Raw genomic sequence first — 22,135 nt, forward strand, 5'->3', positions numbered from 1 at the left:
CTGGGTGGAAAGGGAGAAATCACTTACTAAAATGTAAATTTCTGAAATAAATAGCTAAAGGAACAAAACCACTGGCCAGCTACCCTTTCTGTAGAAATGTCCCCTCCTCCTAATTTGCTCCAGCATGAAATGGGATTTTAAGACTTGAAACTTGCTGATGTAGCATTAAAGTGATTGACAAGCAAGCTTCTTTTGAAATAAATAAATTGTGCCAAATGTCCCAAATAAACAGCACAGAGGCATTTCAAATGTGAATGTTTCACATTTGCCTTGTTTGTTTATTTCGGGTCCATCTGCTCTCTCCTGGCAGTTATGCACAGCATTGGAGAATAGCGTCAAACTGCAGGGATCCAGCAAGTCCTATTTTTCTGAAATTAGTTTGTATAAAGTTTTCCTAATATTCTACAGAGTGTAAAATACTAATTAAGAATTAAGAAAAACTTTCCAAGCTGTGTGATTTGGGGAAAAATAGGACTTGTACACTTGCAGACAGGCTGACCTATAGTGTGCGTGGCTGTCAAGAGAAAGTGCTGCTCGTCGCTTCTAGGAGGACCTGGCAATGGTGACAACAGTTTGACTTTCAATATATATATATTTTTTAAATGACTCCCTAGCGTAGGTGTAGTTGACTGGTTACAGGTGCCCTGCTCACTGTTTTCTGCAGTGATGCTTTTATTGGTTTTCTACTGTGAACTTACAAGAAGAATGGTGTTCTGACTATTTCCTGTTTGTTCCCCTGTTAGGCTCATCTCGTAAGGAGATCACAAAGCATTGGGAATGGCTAGAAAATAACTTGCTGCAGACCCTCTCCATCTTTGATAATGAGGACGACATCACCACTTTTGTAAAGGGCAAGATACATGTAAGGGGCACATGTTTTCCTGCAGGTCATGGGGAGGTGGTGTTGAGATTTTTTTACCTTTTGGAGGGAAAAAATTCCCTATAGATATTTCCATCTTCACCCTTCTCTGGACATATGTATGCTTCAGATATTCATATAACTTATACTATTTTATCAGTACTATGTTTTACTGCAATAGCTCAGGATTAATACATACTGCAGTAGAAATCATGTGAAAAGGGCAGATCTCAAAAGCAGCCTGCCTTTGAGAATTCTCTTGGTGCAATAACTCACTAAAACCTGCTGCCTGTCGGACATTATCCCAGTGAGCTGTATCTTTGGCAGAGAGAAACAAGAGGACCACCTTGCACTGCTCTGGCCTCCCCCATGTTTGTCACCAGATAATTCTAGCCTGTAAACAATGCACTTTCCCTACTAGGACTGTCCAGTATCTGTCTCTGGTGTAAAGTGACTCTATCCTAATTCCCACTCTCCTCTGTTTCAAACACAGACTAGCATCTTTGCTGGTTGATGGGTTAATTAAGAAAGAGTCAGTTTAAACTGTAAGTGGGTGGGGCCTTTGATTTTTTTGGGAGACTGAGTAAGTAATCTTGCCCTCCTGGTGCGATGAGGGTAGAGTCAGCTTTTGCCCAATTAGTAAAGACCGTGAAGGAGGTGGATGGACCAGGTCTTTGAATACTTGACTTTGACAGTTTCTCACTAGGAATATTATAGTAGTAAAGACAGCCTGAGAATGTCAGAAACAGTGCTTTTGTCTCAGCATATTGATATAGATTATTAATTCCTTAGATGATCTGCGTCCTCATTTTCTGAGATTTCCTCTTCCCTTGTGTTTTATAGCAGCAGTTGAACTTGGTTGTTGTGCCTTCATTGTCAGTCCCTAGATCCAAATGACCATGGGTTGCTGGCATTTTTGGTGAAGGGCCTTTAACTCTGGAATTTGCTTTCCTGGTAGTGCCCAAAGTTAAGCTTTGGAAGCAGTGTAAAGCTCCCCTTCCTTATTCTGGCCTTTGCCTGAAGTCTAGGGTGGATTATGTTATCTGTATTTTGGTTTGGTAGAGGGAGACATAGTTGTAGGTCCATCCATAGATACAGTTGTATCCACATTTCTAAAAATTGAAAATCAAGCTGTTTATAAACTAGACTGTAGATTTGAGAATGATGGTAGGAACTGATGTGGTGATCCATCCTCTAGAGAGATGGAGTTGATAAGAGCAAGAAATAACTAACGTGGGCAGCTTGGAAACAGTACCATTACCCAGGCAGTGGCTCTGCCATCAAGGCTGCTGACTCTCTAACAGAGAAGGGCAGCTGTGCTTGCTGAAAAGGACACTGTACACACTGATAAGCTAAGGAACTGATCTATTTTTAGAGTCATCCTATCCTTAAAATAGATATGTGAATGTTCCAAAAAAATTCTTCCAATAGAAATATGAAAGTGACGCACATTTTTGAGTCACAAATTGGTGTATGCTCCTGGATATTGGTAACACAGAGGCAGCTTCTTTTTCAGCATCTTAGCTGTTGAATTTGAATTTTTTAAAGTGGAGCGAATACTTGATTTTCAGGGTAGGAAGTGCAAGCTGTGGACCATTATCAAGGAGCGCTCTTTATATTTTAACCTATCAAGTCTGATAGGGTCTATTTTTCTGAGGTCCTGAGGACATGTAACTCCCATTGAAGTTATGTAAGTTGTAGTTGCTTGTTGTCTCTGAAAATCAGACCCATAGTGTCACTGTAAGTCAATGGTAGTTTTTTTAAATGATATTGAAAGGGGAGATAAGAATCTCCATAAAGTAGGAATGACTTGTTACTGTAATGTAGAAAACAAAACATCAAGACATCATTGTTAGTTGTAACTGTGAAAAATTCTTTTTCTTGAGACTCCTTTGTATCTTTGTCAGCTTCCTTGCCTGTTTCCCACAACTCTTGGGTTCCTATCAGTCCTTTCCTTCTGGTTAAACAGGATAGGGCAGAGCTCTCTTTAACGCCTATTGGTGCTGTCTGTGGAACTCCAAGCCCTCTAGGGAGCATGCTCACTCTTCAGCAGTACCAGGAATTGACCTCAGGTCTCCTGCATGGCAGTATAAAGTGCTAACTCTGAGTTACTAGGCCAGTCGTGAGAAGGGCACTGAGATGTTATTTATGGACACTAGCTTTCAGTGTGTGTTCAGGCATAGGTTCTGATTTGTTGTTCTAATTAAATGTCTTTGTTTTGCCTTTAACCTGGATCTGGTGCTGATTCCCTTGCCATGTTCTTTCTCTCTGTCTCTGAGATTGTGCTACTTTAACACTGTAAGTGAAAGCAGCACTGATTTTTCCACTTTCCATCATCCTCTCTTCTCCCTTCAGGGCATTATTGCTGAAGAGAACAAGAATCAGCAGCCCCTGGTGAAGAGGATCCAGGTAAATTTAAGGAGGCTGAACTCAAGATGCGAAAACAGTTTGGAATGCCTGAGGTGGAGAAGCTAGTCAATTACTATTCCTGCAGCTACTGGAAAGGGCGTGTTCCAAGGCAGGGCTGGCTGTATCTTACTGTCAATCACCTCTGTTTCTACTCCTTCCTGCTGGGCAAAGAAGGTAAGTTATCAGCTTGCTATGTGCTCTTGTCTGCCACTTCCCCCTTGATATAGTTGATCATTGGTGTGGGCTTTTTTGGCTATTTTAATTTTTTTCCCCTGTGGAAATCTTCTTTTAGCCCCAGCACACAGCCTTCAGGTCCCACTTACACTTGTCATCTAGCTTTCTCATGGCTTTATGGGTAGAATTCTCAAAAGCACCTAAAGTGATCTAGAAGCCTGTGGCAATGTCTGCATTGCCCTGAAACTCCCACATGTTAACGCTGTGGACGCAAACTAAAAGGTTCCTAGTTCGCATTAACCGAGTGCTGTTTGCGGTTCTTTATTGGAGTTTTCAGATCTTGATGGCATTTGCCTCAGGAGTTACTCTATTGCCCGTAGTTATCTGCTTTGGATGAGATATGAAAACCTGACGAGATATAATTAGGATTATGCACTAATTCGGCAACATTCAGGTGGGATCCAGTATTGTTTCATAGACCAGTTATTCTCAGACAGTGCTTTCTTTATGGTGAAGCACTTGGGAAGAAAAAAAAAATTGCCCAGGAGTGGGAAAAGAAATAGTAAGTCTTGCTTGCTGCTTTGACTTCTCTCCTACTGGCTATCTGTGTTTTGGATCACATTGTAATTGGTGGGTTTACTTTGGGTGCTTCCCTAGTGACCCTGGTAGTCCAGTGGGTGGACGTGACACAGCTGGAAAAAAACGCCACACTGCTGTTCCCTGAGTGCATTAAAGTGAGTACCAGGGATAGCGAGCTTTACTTCTCCATGTTCCTCAACATCAATGAGACCTTCAAGCTGATGGAACAGCTGGCTAATATCGCCATGCGGCAGCTATTGGACAACGAGGGCTTCCTGGAGGACAAGTCCCTTCCCAAGCCCAGCAAGCCTCTAAAGAACATCTCTGCACTCAAAAGGTGTGTCTCTCTTCCAGCAGTGGAAATGGGAACAGGGGAAGGGAGGAGCAGGAGAGTCAAAGAATGAGCGTACATTATTTAATAATATATGGATTAGGACCTGAGGCCCAAATCTGAATCAAGGCTTGATTACTTTAGGTGCTATGTAATCTCTGACATTCCCCCTTGTAGCTATGCTCATTTTTGTCCTGAGTACAATTCATCTATATTTTAGACAAGTTCAGTTTTCCCCCTGTGCATGAAGGCATAGACTGAACTTTCAATGATCCCTATCTGAAAATAATCATGTAAGTAGAATTTGCTTCTATTGGAGATAACTTCATCTACAATGCCTTCTGCTTTGGTACAGTAATGCATTTGGGGAAGGGGAAGGCATGCAACTATTTAGAAGCATGCTTTCAGGATCCCTATATTTCCCCCCAATCCTCTGCTCTGATCTCCTTTTTTTTAAAAGGTGAGGGTCTTTAAAAAAAAAAAAATCATAATACGCTTATAACATTTTACATCTTCAAAGTATTGTACAAATTTTAATAGTACCAGTGTTTTGGGATGGAAGGTTGTACAGTTGTTTAAATCCATCTGTTTCAACCTTGTGATGATTTCTCTCAAAGTATTTATCTATGAGAGTAAGGTATATTTTATGTTTATGAGATGCATCCAAGAGAAACCTTGTTTTATCTTTTAAGTACTTGTGCTCCAGAGAATGTGTGGGTGTTGTGGTATATCTCAGTTTGAGAAGTGAACAGTGAGAAGACGAGAGGCACTCTTGCACACTCTGACTGGAATGAACCTTTGGTTGTGGTGTTTCCTTCTTAGGATTTTGAGGATGGAGGGTGAGGCCATTCATGCCTACCAGTGTGAGGATTACCCTTCTCTTTTTTTTCCCCCAGAGATCTGGATGCTCGAGCCAAAAACGATTGGTACCGTGCCACTTTCCGGCTGCCCAAGGATGAACGCCTGGATGGACATACAGACTGCACCTTGTGGACTCCATTTAACAAGATGCACATACCTGGCCAGATGTTTGTTTCCAACAATTACATCTGTTTTTCCAGCAAGGCAGAGGAGGCCTGTCATCTCATCATTCCACTCAGGGAGGTGGGAACCTGTTAAAATGAAAAGCCACTTATGCATCAGGACTACAAGCTTTTGGGCTTTAGCTTTTGGGTGTTTCTGGTGCTTACGGGTTGTGAATCCTGACTCTTGACCACAGTTAATCCATAGGCTAAGAATATAAGAACAGACATACTGGATCAGACCAATAGTCCATCTAGCTCAGTATTCTGTCTTTCATCAGTGGCCAATGCCAGGTGCTTCAGAGGGAATGAACAGAAGAAGTAATCATCAAGTGATCCATCCTCTGTCACTCATTCCCAGCGTCTGGCAAATAGAGGCTAGGGACACTTCAGAGCATGGTTTTGCATCCCTGCTCGTCTTGGCTCATAGCCATTGATGGACCTATCCGCCATGAATTTAGCTAGTTCTTTTTTGAACCCTGTTATAGTCTTGGCCTTCACAACATTCTCTGGCAATGAGTTCCACAGCTCGACTGCACTGTGAAGAAATACTTTTTTGTTTGTTTTAAACATGCTGCCTATAAATTTCATTTGGTGACCCCTGGTTCTTGTGTTCTGAGGAGTAAATAACACTTCCTTATTTACTTTCGCCAGTCATGATTTTATAGATCTCTGTCATATCCCTCCCAGTGGTCTCTTTTCCAACTGAAAAGTCCCAGTCTTCTTAGTCTCTCCTCATACAGAAGCCGTTCTGTACCCCTAATCATTTTTTTTGTCATTTTCTGAACCTTTTCCAATTCCAGTATATCTTTTTTGAGATGCGGTGACCAGATCTGCACACAGTATTCAAGATGTGGGTATACCATGGATTTATAGAGAGGCAATATGATGATTTCTGTCTTCTTATCTATCCCTTACCTAATGATTCCCAAATAGTTTCACAAGAAACTATAGTTTATTTAGGTACTGGGGGATTCTTTCATAATGGGCAATGATTCTAGCAAAAGACTGAGATCAGTTCCTATTGAAAGAGAAATCTGTCTCCAAAACCTGAGTAACAGGGAAGGAAGCAAAGGTAGAGTACACATGCAAATATTTTCTTCAGTAACCATGAGACTGCTGACTAGTAAGTAGGTTTCTTATCCAATTCTGGAAGTATCCATAGACAAGTCAAACTTTCAGTGCTTAACAAAGTCTGTTCAAAGGACATTGTGACTGTTGGTTTATTTTTTTACATTTTAGATTTTGTTTTTCTTCTCCTGTTTGTAAAAGAAAGACCTCTTAGCAGCTTGAAAGTAGCATTTTTCCCCCGTGCCACCTTGTCCATTCCCATTTGGCAAACAGATTTTTTTTCTGTTTTTAATTAAACTGAAATGCATCTTGCTTGCGTGGCATCATTAATGAAATATGTACAGCTCCTTCAATAGCACTCGTTAACAAAGAAGGAAGGAGGAACAACACCACCACAAAATATTTTTTCTGTAGCTCTTATAAAAAATAAACTTTCAGGGTGTCTTCCTCTGTTTTGTACTAGTGAGATAGGGCTACTGTTAGAGTATCGGACACAGCTGTTTGTGCCCAGTGCAGGTGAGCACACTTTTCTGTCTTGACATTCTCTTTCCTATTCTAGAAAAGTAGCATTTTTTTAAACAATCTCTTGTATTTTCTTATTTTGTTTATACACTCAATTTTGTAAATAGGAAAAAAGGCAAAATCTTATTCACACTGCTTATGTTTTTATTCTTGAAAGGGTTCTCAGCATCTTGATGGGGGGCAGTGAAAGGTCTGTCCTTCAGCTGAGGAAACTGAGGAAAGCCCTCTAATCTTTCTATATAAACCAGAGCACATGGCAGGCATGAGGAAGCAGGTGTTAAAAAAGCAAAGTAAACTCCTCTTTATGGGGGTACTTCATCAATTTTCTCCCCCTTCTTTCCACAAGAGCCGCCACTATCATTCCTGTGAAAACCACATCAGCTACAGCAGAGGCTGCTGGCTGAGACCAGTTTGCATGTGTCTTGTTAAATGATTTGATGATGGAGTTGATGTGTTGGCAAAAATTATACCTTGAGGACAATCCAGGTTATAAATGTTTTATAGCAAATTAAATTTGGACCTGCATCTCGGAGTCCATTTTAATGATCAAAAGGAAATGATGGAGACCTGCTATATCTAAATTGCCTGTGACTGTCTTTTCCAGGTGGCAGTTGTTGAGAAAGCAGACAGCTCCAGTGTCTTGCCTCGCCCTCTCTCCATCAGCACCAAAAGTAAAATGACCTTCCTCTTCGCCAACCTGAAGGATCGAGATTTCCTGGTACAGAGAATCTCTGACTTCTTGCAGAGAACACAGTCAAAGAAATCGGATGGCAGTGGCAGAAAGTGGAAGGGTAGCTTCAGTGACACTGGATGTGAGGTACTAGAGCAGGGTTCTGGAGTAACTATCCACCTTTCCAAAGAGACGTTTGTTGCATTGTCTACTCCAGGAAATGGCATCTTCCTATCAGACTCCTACTCTGAAAGCTGGAGGCTGATTAAGCTCAGACATTTCAGGTCTTTATAATGAGGAACAGTGGGAATAAGACCTATTTACATCAATTTCTCATTTGCATCACTATTCTCTGCAGATTAGGGAAGTTACCCATTTCATTGGTTAGAGTTGCATTATAATTTCTCAAGATAAAGAAAGCTAGAACCTAAGCATCACAGAGAAAATGGTGTTTATGCTGGGGGAGTGCTGTTGGCAAGGGGAAAGGAAGTAGGCTGCATCTATTTCTTTGAAAGGCAGGGGAAGAGAGAGAGAGGCTGAAATATTAGACTAGATTCTCTGGTCCGCTGTGCCCCTTCTGCACAGTCAATCAGTGTAAAGGGAGCAAATACCTCCTCCTAAATCCTGTGCCAGGGATACCCTCAGCATGGGACAATCTCCAGGGAGCATAAAGCTTCCCTTTCCACAACTCCTGGTGTGGGGGACGTGTCAGGGTGGGCAAGGGAAGTGGCCAGAGCTAAATATGCTCTGGTAATCCCCAGCTGGCAAAGTTTGGAGCAGCCTCTAGTGGCCAGTATACTAGAGCATATTTTGTTATAGTCAATGAGATCTGGACACAGCAGAGGATGTGGCCCAGTAGATCTCTTAAGGATGCCTGAGACAGTAAATATTTAATACATTCATGGATTATGGTTGAAGATCGTAGAATAGTTCTTAAAGCTAAGTAATGGATAGCTCTGGGGAATGATAATGAGATACAGACGTTCTCACTTTTAGGTTAGTGGCCAGAAGTGGCATTGCTACTGTTAGGTAGCCTGTTGGCCATCTCCATCTAAATCTTTCTTGGCAGGTCTCCACATCACAGCTGGCACCTTTGTTAGTCTGGGTAGAAAGGGGAAATATAGAATGGGCTTGGAGATGGAGCTCCCTTTTACTCTGGGCAGCGGTCCCTGCAAAGGCTGGGTTGAGGGCTATTGGTTGGCAGCATGGAGAAGTCGGCATGTTTTGTAGAGAGGACTTCAGTGTAGTATTTGACCACACAAAATGTGCTTGCAAATAAACAGTAGAAGCTTATTATGCTTTTTTTCAGACTATATATTTTTGTTCTTCAGGAGTTTCCAGAGCTCTCTTCCAGCAGTCCACCTGCAGTCAGCCCAACCTCTACTCTCAACAACCAGTTGGTCAGCTTCTGTACAGGGGAGGTGCCAACGGCCTCCCAGGGGCTACTCAAACTCTTCAGGAGAAACTCCGAGGAGCTCTTCGGACCCAGAGGGGTATACAAGCTGCTTACGTTTAATGGAAAAAAATTAATTGCAAGGAGTTTGGTGTTTAAGTGAAGTGCAGACTAGAACAGGCAGGCATAGTGAAAGCTTCCTCGTTCTTCATTCTATACTCCAAAGCTCCATCAGTGCATCTCCCCGCTGACGTGTGTCACCAGCTGCAGTTCCACTGCTAGGCTCCCATAAGCTCTGGAAATGCATCTTAGCTGTAACGCAAGCTCTATCTTGATTTTCCAGTCGTGGGCTACTTGAGCAAAGACTGCCAATTGTGCTAAATTCTTGTGCTTTTGCGATATTGATAAGTATCCATTGAGTCAGTTTCGCTCTCACTTCAGATTTCCAAGAGCTTTAGCCTGTGTACAGGGACGCGGTAATTTTAACCATGTAGTAAGAGAACACCCTGGCTTGGTTACATTTGTGTTGTAGTTGAGACTAAAATGTAGATCGAGACCACCAAACTCATTTCACTTGTGATCTATTTAAAATCAGATCTTTAAGATGAAGGGTGATGTGTCATGACTACAGTGCCATCCATCACATCCTAGACTAGCGCCTCTTTATTCAAGTAAAAGCTGTATCAATGTCACATTTCAGCCTACTTGCTTGCACATTTTGGCAGTGAATACTTAGAAACTTGATACAGATGATCAGTTGTTCATAAATTATGTATATAGTGAATGTAGCACATCAAAGAATAAGCAAGACGGAACAGTTCAAATGTGGCACTGTATTTCCTTTGTCAAGTACAGGCTTGAGTATTCTGAAACCTCCCATTCTATAGGTGAACTTAATGAAAATGCTTTAGTCCATCCAAAGGCTCTGTTTGTTTTTCCCTCTTAGGCAAAGGAGAAGATGAAGGAAGAGTCATGGAATATTCATTTCTTCGAGTATGGGCGAGGAATGTGTATGTATCGCACAGCCAAGACCCGTGAATTGGTGCTAAAAGGGATCCCAGAGAATCTTCGTGGAGAGTTGTGGCTCTTGTTCTCAGGTAAAAGGCTCTACTGTACACTTGAGACCATTCCCAGGTAACGGGTAGCCCTTCTGCAGTTAACAAATATCAGGCCTTCTGCAAACTTCCATGGTTGCAAGAGTTAAATGTTCATATCTAAATAGATCACATTTATTTCTAAATTAATCATTTACTCCCCGGTGTACTCCATCTGCATGAAGCTTTAGAGAGACCCAGTTTCTCTCACAATCTGAATGCAGTAGGCCAGCAGGTGCTTTCTGAAGAGATTATGATCTTTTGCCTGCTAGGGCTGCATGACAGTACAGTGACAGGAAATTCTCTCTTCTCCCAGGTGCTACATAGTCGTCTTTGTCAGAATTGTGACATTTAGAAGCTGGGGAATTACCTGATTTATCTGCAGATTTGTTTCTGAACTTTGGGATCTGCTTGTATTCATTTGAGTCTGTGTACCATCCCCTATCTGCCCCTTCACTGAAACTTTGGGGACAAGTGAGTGAAGCAGTGCCTTTGTTATTGTAGGGGCCTGGAATGAGATGGTGACACTTCCTGGGTACTATGCAGAGCTGGTGGAAAAATCAATGGGGAAATACAGCCTTGCCACAGAGGAAATTGAGCGAGACCTGCACCGTTCCATGCCAGAGCACCCTGCCTTTCAGAATGAGTTGGGGATCGCTGCCCTTCGGAGGGTCCTGACAGCTTATGCATTCCGAAACCCCACAATTGGGTACTGTCAGGTAAGTGGCAGATTAGTGTCAGGTAAGTGGTAGATTAGCCACCCCACGCTTTGGACATTACTGAGAGCCAAACTCGCATTTTAAAGAAGTTTCAGACTGGAATTTGGGATCCTCCTTGATGATGCCCTTATACTCTAGCGCTAAGGCAGGGGCTGCTGTGTTGTAAAACTGTAACTGTCCTTTGGATGTGATGTTAAATCAGTTTGTTCTGCCTATCAGAGTGGTGCAGCGGAAGCGTGCTGAGCCCATAACCCAGAGGTCGATGGATTGAAACCACGCTCTGCTAACTTGGGTTTTATTACTTACAGCCCTGGAAATAATTCTAGTGGCTGTGAGCCACAGAATATTGTATTAGGTTGGGGAGAGCCCCAGTGTCCTGACTAACTTTTCCTCACTCACTAAAAGCACCTTCTAGTTTCCTAAGTAGTGCATGAGAACTAGCTGAGATTATGAAGACAGCTGTATTGACCATGCACAGCCTGCATCAAACTCATTAATTTGTAAACCACTATCTGTCCTATCTCGGGGCCTCTCCTTTTGCCCCTCCACCCCCACGAACATGATACAGTTCTGTGGTGACCTAGAATCCTATTTTCGACGTCTCAGACTCAAGGAATATTCCAACACACCTCTGACCAACATATTAACCCACAGAGACCTTCCTGCCAACACTACAAAAAGAAGGATTCTGGGTGGACTCCTCCTGAAGGTCGAAACAGCAGCCTGGATTTCTACATAGACTGCTTCCGCCGACGTGCACGAGCTGAAATTGTGGAAAAGCAGCATCGCTTACCCCATAACCTCAGCCTTGCAGAACACAGTGCCATCCACAGCCTCAGAAACAACTCTGACATCATAATCAAAAAGGCTGACAAAGGAGGTGCTGTCGTCATCATGAATAGGTCGGAGTATGAACAAGAGGCTACTAGGCAGCTCTCCAACACCTTTCTACAAGCCATTACCCTCTGATCCCACTGAGAGTTACCAAAAGAAACTACAGCATTTGCTCAAGAAACTCCCTGAAAAAGCACAAGAACAAATCCGCACAGACACACCCCTGGAGCCCCGACCTGGGACCTGGACGCCCCATCATCTCAGACATTGGCACCCTGACAGCAGGATTGTCTGGCTATGTAGACTCCCTCCTCAGGCCCTTCGTTACCAGCACTCCCAGCTATCTTCGAGACACCACCGATTTCCTGAGGAAACTACAGTCCATTGGTGATCTTCCTAAAAACACCATCCTAGCCACTATGGATGTAGAAGCCCTCTACACCAACATTCCACACAAAGATGGACTACAAGCCGTCAGGAACAGTATCCCCGATACTTCACGGCTAACCTGGTGGCAGAACTTTGTGACTTTGTCCTGACCCATAACTATTTCACATTTGGTGACAATGTATACCTTCAAATCAGCGGCACTGCGATGGGTACCCGCATGGCCCCACAGTATGCCAACATTTTTATGGCTGACTTAGAACAACGCTTCCTCAGCTCTCGTCCCCTAATGCCCCTACTCTACTTGCGCTACATTGATGACATCTTCATCATCTGGACCCATGGAAAAGAAGCTCTTGAGGAATTCCACCATGATTTCAACAATTTCCATCCCACCATCAACCTCAGCCTGGACCAGTCCACACAAGAGATCCACTTCCTGGACACTACGGTGCTAATAAGCGATGGTCACATAAACACCACCCTATATCGGAAACCTACTGACCGCTATTCCTACCTACATGCGTCTAGCTTTCATCCAGATCATACCACTCGATCCATTGTCTACAGCCAAGCGCTACGATATAACCGCATTTGCTCCAACCCCTCAGACAGAGACAAACACCTACAAGATCTCTATTATGCATTCCTACAACTACAATACCCACCTGCTGAAGTGAAGAAACAGATTGACAGAGCCAGAAGAGTACCCAGAAGTCACCTACTACAGGACAGGCCCAACAAAGAAAACAACAGATCGCCACTAGCCATCACCTTCAGCCCCCAACTAAAACCTCTCCAACGCATCATCAAGGATCTACAACCTATCCTGAAGGACGAGCCATCGCTCTCTCAGATCTTGGGAGATAGACCAGTCCTTGCTTACAGACAGCCCCCCAATCTGAAGCAAATACTCACCAGCAACCACACACCACACAACAGAACCACTAACCCAGGAACCTATCCTTGCAACAAAGCCCGTTGCCAACTCTGTCCACATATCTATTCAGGGGACACCATCATAGGGCCTAATCACATCAGCCACACTATCAGAGACTCGTTCACCTGCGCATCTACCAATGTGATATATGCCATCATGTGCCAGCAATGCCCCTCTGCCATGTACATTGGCCAAACTGGACAGTCTCTACGTAAAAGAATGAATGGACACAAATCAGACGTCAAGAATTATAACATTCAAAAACCAGTTGGAGAACACTTCAATCTCTCTGGTCACTCGATCACAGATCTTAGAGTGGCTATACTTCAACAAAAAAGCTTCAAAAACAGACTCCAACGAGAGACTGCTGAATTGGAATTAATTTGCAAACTGGATACAATTAACTTAGGCTTGAATAGAGACTGGGAATGGATGAGTCATTATACAAAGTAAAACTATTTCCCCATGGTATTTCTCCCTCCCACCCCACCCCCCACTGTTCCTCTGATATTCTTAGGTTTCAGAGTAGCAGCCGTGTTAGTCTGTATTCGCAAAAAGAAAAGGAGTACTTGTGGCACCTTAGAGACTAACAAATTTATTAGAGCATAAGCTTTCGTGAGCTACAGCTCACTTCATCGGATGCATTTGGTGGAAAAAACAGAGGAGAGATTTATATACACACACAGAGAACATGAAACAATGGGTTTATCATACACACTGTAAGGAGATTCACAGGTTTCAGAGTAGCAGCCGTGTTAGTCTGTATTCGCAAAAAGAAAAGGAGTACTTGTGGCACCTTAGAGACTAACAAATTTATTAGAGCATAAGCTTTCGTGAGCTACAGCTCACTTCATCGGATGCATTTGGTGGAAAAAACAGAGGAGAGATTTATATACACACACACACAGAGAACATGAAACAATGGGTTTATCATACACACTGTAAGGAGAGTGATCACTTAAGATAAGCCATCACCACAGCAGGGGGGGGAAGGAGGAAAACCTTTCATGGTGACAAGCAGGTAGGCTAATTCCAGCAGTTAACAAGAATACAGAGGAACAGTGGGGGGTGGGGTGGGAGGGAGAAATACCATGGGAAATAGTTTTACTTTGTGTAATGACTCATCCATTCCCAGTCTCTATTCAAGCCTAAGTTAATTGTATCCAGTTTGCAAATTAATTCCAATTCAGCAGTCTCTCGTTGGAGTCTGTTTTTGAAGCTTTTTTGTTGAAGTATAGCCACTCTTAGGTCTGTGATCGAGTGACCAGAGAGATTGAAGTGTTCTCCAACTGGTTTTTGAATGTTATAATTCTTGACGTCTGATTGTGTCCATTCATTCTTTTACGTAGAGACTGTCCAGTTTGGCCAATGTACATGGCAGAGGGGCATTGCTGGCACATGATGGCATATATCACATTGGTAGATGCACAGGTGAACGAGCCTCTGATGGTGTGGCTGATGTGATTAGGCCCTATGATGGTATCCCCTGAATAGATATGTGGACAGAGTTGGCAACGGGCTTTGTTGCAAGGATAGGTTCCTGGGTTAGTGGGTTCTGTTGTGTGGTGTGTGGTTGCTGGTGAGTATTTGCTTCAGATTGGGGGGCTGTCTGTAAGCAAGGACTGGTCTGTCTCCCAAGATCTGAGAGAGCGATGGCTCGTCCTTCAGGATAGGTTGTAGATCCTTGATGATGCGTTGGAGGGGTTTTAGTTGGGGGCTGAAGGTGATGGCTAGTGGCGTTCTGTTGTTTTCTTTGTTGGGCCTGTCCTGTAGTAGGTGACTTCTGGGTACTCTTCTGGCTCTGTCAATCTGTTAACAAGAATATCAGAGGAACAGTGGGGGGTGGGGTGGGAGGGAGAAATACCATGGGGAAATAGTTTTACTGATATTCTTGTTAACTGCTGGAATTAGCCTACCTTGCTTGTCACCATGAAAGGTTTTCCTCCTTTCCCCCCCCCTGCTGCTGGTGATGGCTTATCTTAAGTGATCACTCTCCTTACAGTGTGTATGATAAACTCATTGTTTCATGTTCTCTGTGTGTGTATATAAATCTCTCCTCTGTTTTTTCCACCAAATGCATCCGATGAAGTGAGCTGTAGCTCACGAAAGCTTATGCTCTAATAAATTTGTTAGTCTCTAAGGTGCCACAAGTACTCCTTTTCTTTAAACCACTATAGGATATCCAGAGTATGTAGAAACTGAATTGTTTTGCCTATCCTTTGGATATTTACACCCCCCTTCACACTGTTCTATCAAAAACTCTATTGGCATAAATACCCTTTTCAAGTTACCAGGTTAATTAATACTAATACTTTGCATCTGTGGATCAAAGCGCTTTACAAAGATGCGTGGAGCTATTCCCCATTTCACAGTTGCAGGAGCTGAGGCCTAGAGTGGTTAGCTCGAAACAGAACATAGATCTTCTGACTCCTGGTCCCCTACCTTATCCATAGGAGCATAGTATTCTAACCACATTTATCTCACATTTATAATGTCCCATTACCTTCCTGAATATCCTCAGCTAATGTGGTATTTTCCTCTCCATGCATGTTTGTGTTGCTCTACCTGCTCCCAGGCCATGAACATCGTGACATCAGTACTGTTGCTGTACTGCAATGAGGAAGAGGCTTTCTGGCTCCTAGTGGCCTTGTGTGAGCGGATGCTGCCAGACTACTACAATTCCAGGGTAGTGGGTGAGTCTGTCAAATTCATCATGGGGACTGGCATTTCCTTCTATTATACAATCAGCAGAACTCAGGAAAGAAGGACAGTCGTGCTTATTAACAGACCATTAAACATAGTGCATTTGAAAGAGTGTGGGACACTAGCTGATGAAAGCTTTGGCCTCATTAATGATGTATAAAGAATTTCTTGCAAATTCTAAATATCCAATTATTCTCCCTGGAATAATTCAGTTCTTAACCCTTCAGGACCAGACAACTCTTAATTGGAGGGAAGACAGAGAAGAGAATCAGAAATGGGAAGGGGCTGGCGGGCTAGACTTGCATGGAAAGATTTAAAAGAGCTAAATATGTACATGATGAAGGGGTGGGGAGTCTACCAAGTATTTGAAGGGTGTAAACACAAAGGAATGGTGGCAGGAATTATTTAGGTTGGTACTCAAGGGTATAAATAGGAATGATGGGATGAAATTAGGGGGAAAAAAATAGCCTGACTATCAAATACTTCCTCGTTGTGAGATCAGTTCAGTTTTAGAATAGTCTCCCAAGGGAAGTTGTGGAAGCCTCATTGCTTGGAACTTCTAAAATTAGACTGGATAAAGCACTAAAGTATATGCTGTAGGCGATTTGTCCCACACAGTTCTTCAATTCTAATCTCTCTGCTTCTGTGGTACTATGTTTAGAACAAGAATCGTTCACCCCACCACTCTTTCGTCTGGTGGGATATACAGATCAATTAATGACTTGCTCACCGCAGGGTGTACAGTAGCAGATCACATGATATTCACATGTGTATGCAGAACTCTTCAGTTATATTAAAGAGGGAACCAGGAAATACATATGACCAAACCTTAGTTGATTTCAGATCTGTTGAAAACTGGCTGATTTGTGACTAGAATCAATATTTATCCAACTAGCATAGACTTGCACTACTTTGTGCCCAGTCCCGTGATAGCAAATTGTCACTTCCCCCTTGTCTTTTCAGGTGCATTAGTGGACCAAGGCATCTTTGAGGAGCTCACGCGAGACTACCTTCCACAGCTGTCAGAGAAGATGCAGGAGTTGGGAGTGATTTCCACCATTTCTCTCTCCTGGTTCCTCACCCTCTTCCTTAGCGTCATGCCCTTTGAGAGTGCTGTGGTCATTGTTGACTGCTTCTTCTACGAGGGCATCAAGCTTATCTTGCAGGTGTCTCTGGCCATCCTGGATGCTAATATGGAGAAGCTGCTAAACTGCTGTGATGAAGGCGAAGCCATGACTGTCCTGGGCAGGTAGCCCTCATTATTCTTCTTTGTAATTAAATGAATGGCAGTGGTACTTGCCCTTCCACTCTGGTATGAAATCCTTAATATTTTTCATGCTCTCACAATCTTCATTGCTTAGCGGTTCGAACTGTCTTCAGTAGATGTCAGTGTCTCAGTGGGTCACAGCTGAGGATGCCAAATTCAGGAGAAACTGCTGAGAAATAAGGCAGACTCACCCTAAACTGCTGTGTATTCTAACATTAGATTACACCAATCCAGAAACTTCTGTCTCACTATAATGGTTACAGGAAGTCAAAATTCAGTCTCTTTAGGCATTCCAGCCCTTGTCTCCCCACCCAGATGTTATCTGAGTAGTTACTGAAAACCAATTTAATCAAATATAGGATTCTTCTAATCCCAAGAAATCAGCCATTTAGCTAGGTCAGTATGTAACTTAGAACTTGCAACCCCATAATCACTCTGATGCTAATCCTTTAGTAACTAAAACTAAAGTTTTAATAATAAAAGAGAAGTGAGTGAATAATGTTAATTGATCATATACATACAAATAATTGCAACGTCCTTATATCAGATTCGTAGCAGTGATGGAATAGACTGCTGGCTTGTAAAAACTCTCTGATAACTGCAAAAGATTGGAAGATCTTCAGGCCGTAGTTCAAATGCTCCTTTTAGTTGTAAATCCACAGTTCAGAGAATCAAGGCAGGAAAGAGGCAAAATGGAGATGGCTCAGGGGTCTTTTATATCTTTTACCATGTGCCTGGAAATTTACTTTTTCTGTTTGTGGAAAGTTACTGGCCTAAGATGGAGTCCAGGGTCTCGTGATCATATCCCATGTCCTTACGTGGCTTGATGACTCACAGGGGGTAGCCATTGCCTGTATTCTTGCTGAGGTGTCCACAGAAAGAGCTACCTAGGCAGAGTGAGTTTCTTCTATGGCCCATTGGGAGAGCTAAATGTTCTTGCTGGGCCATCAGTACATAGCTGTTTGGCCTTAATGCAAGTTTTACCTGGTGGGTGTTACCCAGGAATACAACACACATGTATGATGCCAATACATAGCCAATATTCATAACTTCAGATACAAAAATGATGCATGCATGTAAACAGGATAATCATACTTACCAAATCATAACTTTTCTGTCGACACCTTACATGACATACTTTGTACAAGATTTGTTGCAGTTGTATAACAATGGTAGTATCAATTATCTAAATGGTCATATTCAATCATACAGCTCACACTATGAAGAAAGACCCATTCTGTCCTACCCTCAGGAATCCAAAAGCATTCAGTTGACTTTCTTCTACAGCATCCAGAAAATGGGGTCTCATGATAGAAAGCTCAGGTCTGAAGAATTTCATCATATTTCCCAAAGACTGTCCTGGCATGATTCATCCCTGCTGTCTAGCTTGAGTTTGAAGTCTGAAAGGTTGCTGCTACCAAATCTAGGGAGAATTCTGATTCACTGTCAGTAACAGCTCCTAATGGAAGGAGCATCCTAAAATTTGATGAGGCAAATCTTCTTGTAATGTAGCAAATGTAAGAAGGCTTCCTGTAGCAAGTTAAATGTTGATCCATTCCAAACATGCCACCACTTGCACCTTATTTTTCTGAAATCTCATTAAAACCAGGTGCTCTGAAGAATTAAATGAGAACTGATTTGTACTAGAGTGAAAGACATCAGTGGAGCTAGGCAGGCTAGCTGGGAAGAAATAAATTATTCCAGCCAATGAGATTGACTGTCCAAAGGAAGTGGAAATAGTATGTTTAAGATCGTACTTGCTTTTTTGTTAATTCTTGAGGTTGTGTTAACCCAGAGCCCTGCCTTTGTTCTTGTTTATCCCCACAGGTACCTGGACAATGTAGTTAATCGGCAGAGTATTTCTCCACCTATCCCACACCTGCATGCCTTACTCACAAGTGGAGATGAGCCACCACTTGAAATTGACATCTTTGAACTCATCAAAACATCCTATGAGGTCAGAGGCAAGATTAATATTTACTTGGGTGATCTTTGCCACTTAAGGTCCAGTCCTGCATTCCTTGTGCAGCCAAGACTCATTGGCTTCACTCGGGGCTTGTCTACACTTACCGGAGGATTGACGCTACGGTGATCGATGTATTGGTGGTCAATTTAGCGGGTCTAATGAAGATCCACTAAATCAACCACAGATCGATCTCCCGTCGACTCTTGTACTCCACTGGATCGAGAAGACTAGGGGGAGTCGACGGGAGACGCTCTACTGTCAACATTGCATAGTGTAGACCCCCGCGGTAAGTAGATCTAAGCTATGTCGATTTGAGTTACGCTATTCACATAACTTAAATTGCGTAGCTTAGATCAAATTTCCCCTGTAATTTAGACAAGGCCTAAGAATATGGATTACGCAAGGGATGCAGAATTGGGCCACAAGTCTTCATGTTAAATATGACAGGACTTCAACTCTGTTGTTCTTCTTCTCAGATTCCATGAAATCTCACCAACCATGCTAAATAAAATTGAAAATTGATTCTCGGTGGCTACTAAAGCTGATAGGTCAGAGATTCCCTCCACTCTGTGGAGAAAAGCTTTAGACTGTTATTTTGCACATGGGGTAAGCCAATGCCAGGGAATTGTAGAGGCAACTTAATTACTGAATATTGGAATGAAAAAGGAATATTTTGGGGATAAACTTTTGGAGAGTTGTGAGTAACGTATCTGCACCAAACTCATCGTGCCAGGTTTGGCATGCCCATGAATCCTATTCTGCGGTGTCTGTGTTACGATGATAGCTGGATGACCTGGAGTCTCCTAACCTAGGAGTGGTGGCTGCAGCAGCCATGAATCCAATAGGCCATATTACAGAAATAGCAGGCGTTCTCCCTGGTTCCCAATTACACTTTTCCAGAAGTAACTCTACATGGATGATGGCAGCAGTATATTTGCATGGGAGAAAATAGTTTATTTTTATGTTTAATTACCAGGGCAGTTATCAGTGCACACTTGACACGTCCTCTCCCTCAATGCAATGAGGAAAATTGGGAAAAGACTTAGTTTTTCAGGTGGATTTCTTTTCTCTGCTACTCTCTCTTCCTCTCTGTCTTCTGTCATTGTCCTTTCCATCTCCCTTTAGATCACCCTTATACTGTTCTTCCCATGCACCTTACGTTGCTTTATAGTCTCGTTTTCTCACTAACTTGTGCCTGTTTGTCTCCTCCTCAAGGAAATCCTGTTTCTGTCATTGCGCTCTCTTCCATCAAAGCACTACTCTTTCTGACTGTTCATTTCTTCTTGTTCCTTCCTTGTTAAAGCAGCAGCATCCAAATCATTTTACTTGTCTGATTAGTGCTGTTGAGAAAAAGCCCTGCCCCCTTACGGGTACATCACTCAATTTGAACATGGATTCCTAATGAGTGCTAGCACATCTCATCACGTTTTTATACTTCCCACCCACCATTAACAAAAGAGTCTTAGCAGACCACCTCTATTGACAAAAAGTCATTTTTTCCCTTTCAGGTCACTTCTAAGGTGATTCCTGATTTGCTGAACAATATGTCACTGAATGTGAGACTTGTCTCATTGGTTGATGGGGTGACCGATGTGCTTTTCTTCCTTACTGTAGAAATTCAGCAACTTGAGGGCGGATGACATTGAGCAGATGCGCTTTAAGCAAAGATTGAAGGTGATCCAGTCCCTGGAGGACGCAGCCAAGAGGAGTGTGGTATGTAACACCCAGATTAAATGAGCTACCAGTTGTCATGTTGATGTAGTACATTTTGCTTTGAGTCCTCTGAAAATCTGCTCTATAGCAAACCCAGGATGTGGTAACTAAAGGGATGATGATTAATGTGGAAAATGTATCTGCTGACTTGAACAACTTCCATTTAGCTCTCATTGATCTAATCTAACAAGTTGGGTTGAAGAGCAGAGGAAACAGTTGAAGTGCTAAAACATGATCCTGGTAGAATTATAGGCAAATCATTGCCAGTATGAACCACAACAGGCTTTGTAACACTTTCCATTGGTTAGAGCTGCCTGTATTTGTTACTTTTCATCTTGGTTCTTTGAGGGTTGCAAGATGGTAGATACTGCTGTCCTTCCCACCAAGAGTGTGTGCTATGATGTTGGGAACCCACAGAGGAGGAGCATCTGCATCTTACTGCCACTTTACTCTTCTATTTGTGCTAGTTGTGAAACCTTTTTGTTCCCTTTGCCCCTCTCACTGTAGCACCCACTATAGATGTCTGACAATAGGGGCATTGGAAAGCCACAAAATGAAACAAAGGCAAGGAGGTGACATGTCACTTGTTCTCACTTCCAATTACAATGCAGTCAGAGCAGAAAACGTATTTAACACTTTGAGCGGCTTTTTACTGTGTTTACCCTCCTCGTTCAAGGAGGGTACAGCTGTTCTCTGTGTCAGCAGTTGCTGGCATCTTCCTGTCCTAGCAACTCAGAGAGGTGAGACTGTTTTCCGTCAGTTCAAAATCACTATAACACTCCGTCCTCCTCTATACCTTAGTCAAGTCTCTTGGCCTTTTTCACGGTATATAAAATATTGTTTCTTATAGTAAATGAATAAATTTTCCAGTTTAGGAGTAATAAATAAATGTTCATTCTGTTTCTCTCCCTTACTTTAGGTCCGAGCTATATCTGGTGACATTGGTTTTTCTATGGAACAACTAGAAGAGCTTTATGTGGTGTTCAAGGTAGGGACCTGGCATGGGGAAGAATGTGTCCTAGTCACTCTGCCTCAGATATACAGATAGATATCCCAGATTGAGTGGATGGGGTAGTAATAGCATTGTGTTTCTATCCAGAATCTGATCTGTCAGAAGCAGAAGTGGGGCTCTGGGGTACATGATGCCAGTGAGACTGGCTCTAGTATGGCTGATATTTTTTTTTATTATTTTACAAGGTTGATGGAAAACTGTTCACAGCATTTAAATGATATTCGTCAGGAAGAGATGCTGGAAAGGAATGTTGAGTGGCTAGAGTAGAGGACTTGGATTCAGAAGACCTTGGTTTTATTCCTAGCTCTGCCACTGACTTCTTTGTAATCTTGGGCAAGTCACTTAACCCTCCTGTGCCTCAGTTTGCCCATATGTAAAAATGGGATGAAAGTTCCCTACCTCACAAAAGCAATAAGACTCAGTGTTTGTGATGCCTTTGAAATACTCCATTGCAAGATGTTGTAGACTTA

General features: G+C 42.6%; 1 protein-coding gene across 1 annotated transcript in view; it reads left to right on the plus strand.

The window, feature by feature from the left end:
* TBC1D9B (TBC1 domain family member 9B) overlaps positions 1-22,135 on the plus strand; it is a 44,568-nt gene that overhangs the window by 12,400 nt on the left and 10,033 nt on the right. Inside the window, 14 exon segments of the mRNA XM_043490921.1 lie at positions 744-862; positions 3,215-3,248; positions 3,251-3,442; positions 4,100-4,358; positions 5,249-5,456; positions 7,572-7,784; positions 8,969-9,130; positions 9,977-10,127; positions 10,629-10,843; positions 15,580-15,697; positions 16,671-16,956; positions 18,802-18,931; positions 20,555-20,653; positions 21,573-21,641. Of these exon segments, the coding sequence (XP_043346856.1) occupies positions 744-862; positions 3,215-3,248; positions 3,251-3,442; positions 4,100-4,358; positions 5,249-5,456; positions 7,572-7,784; positions 8,969-9,130; positions 9,977-10,127; positions 10,629-10,843; positions 15,580-15,697; positions 16,671-16,956; positions 18,802-18,931; positions 20,555-20,653; positions 21,573-21,641 (2,255 nt within the window).

This window comes from Dermochelys coriacea, chromosome 8 (assembly GCF_009764565.3).
Source record: "Dermochelys coriacea isolate rDerCor1 chromosome 8, rDerCor1.pri.v4, whole genome shotgun sequence".
Lineage (NCBI taxonomy): Eukaryota > Metazoa > Chordata > Testudines > Dermochelyidae > Dermochelys > Dermochelys coriacea.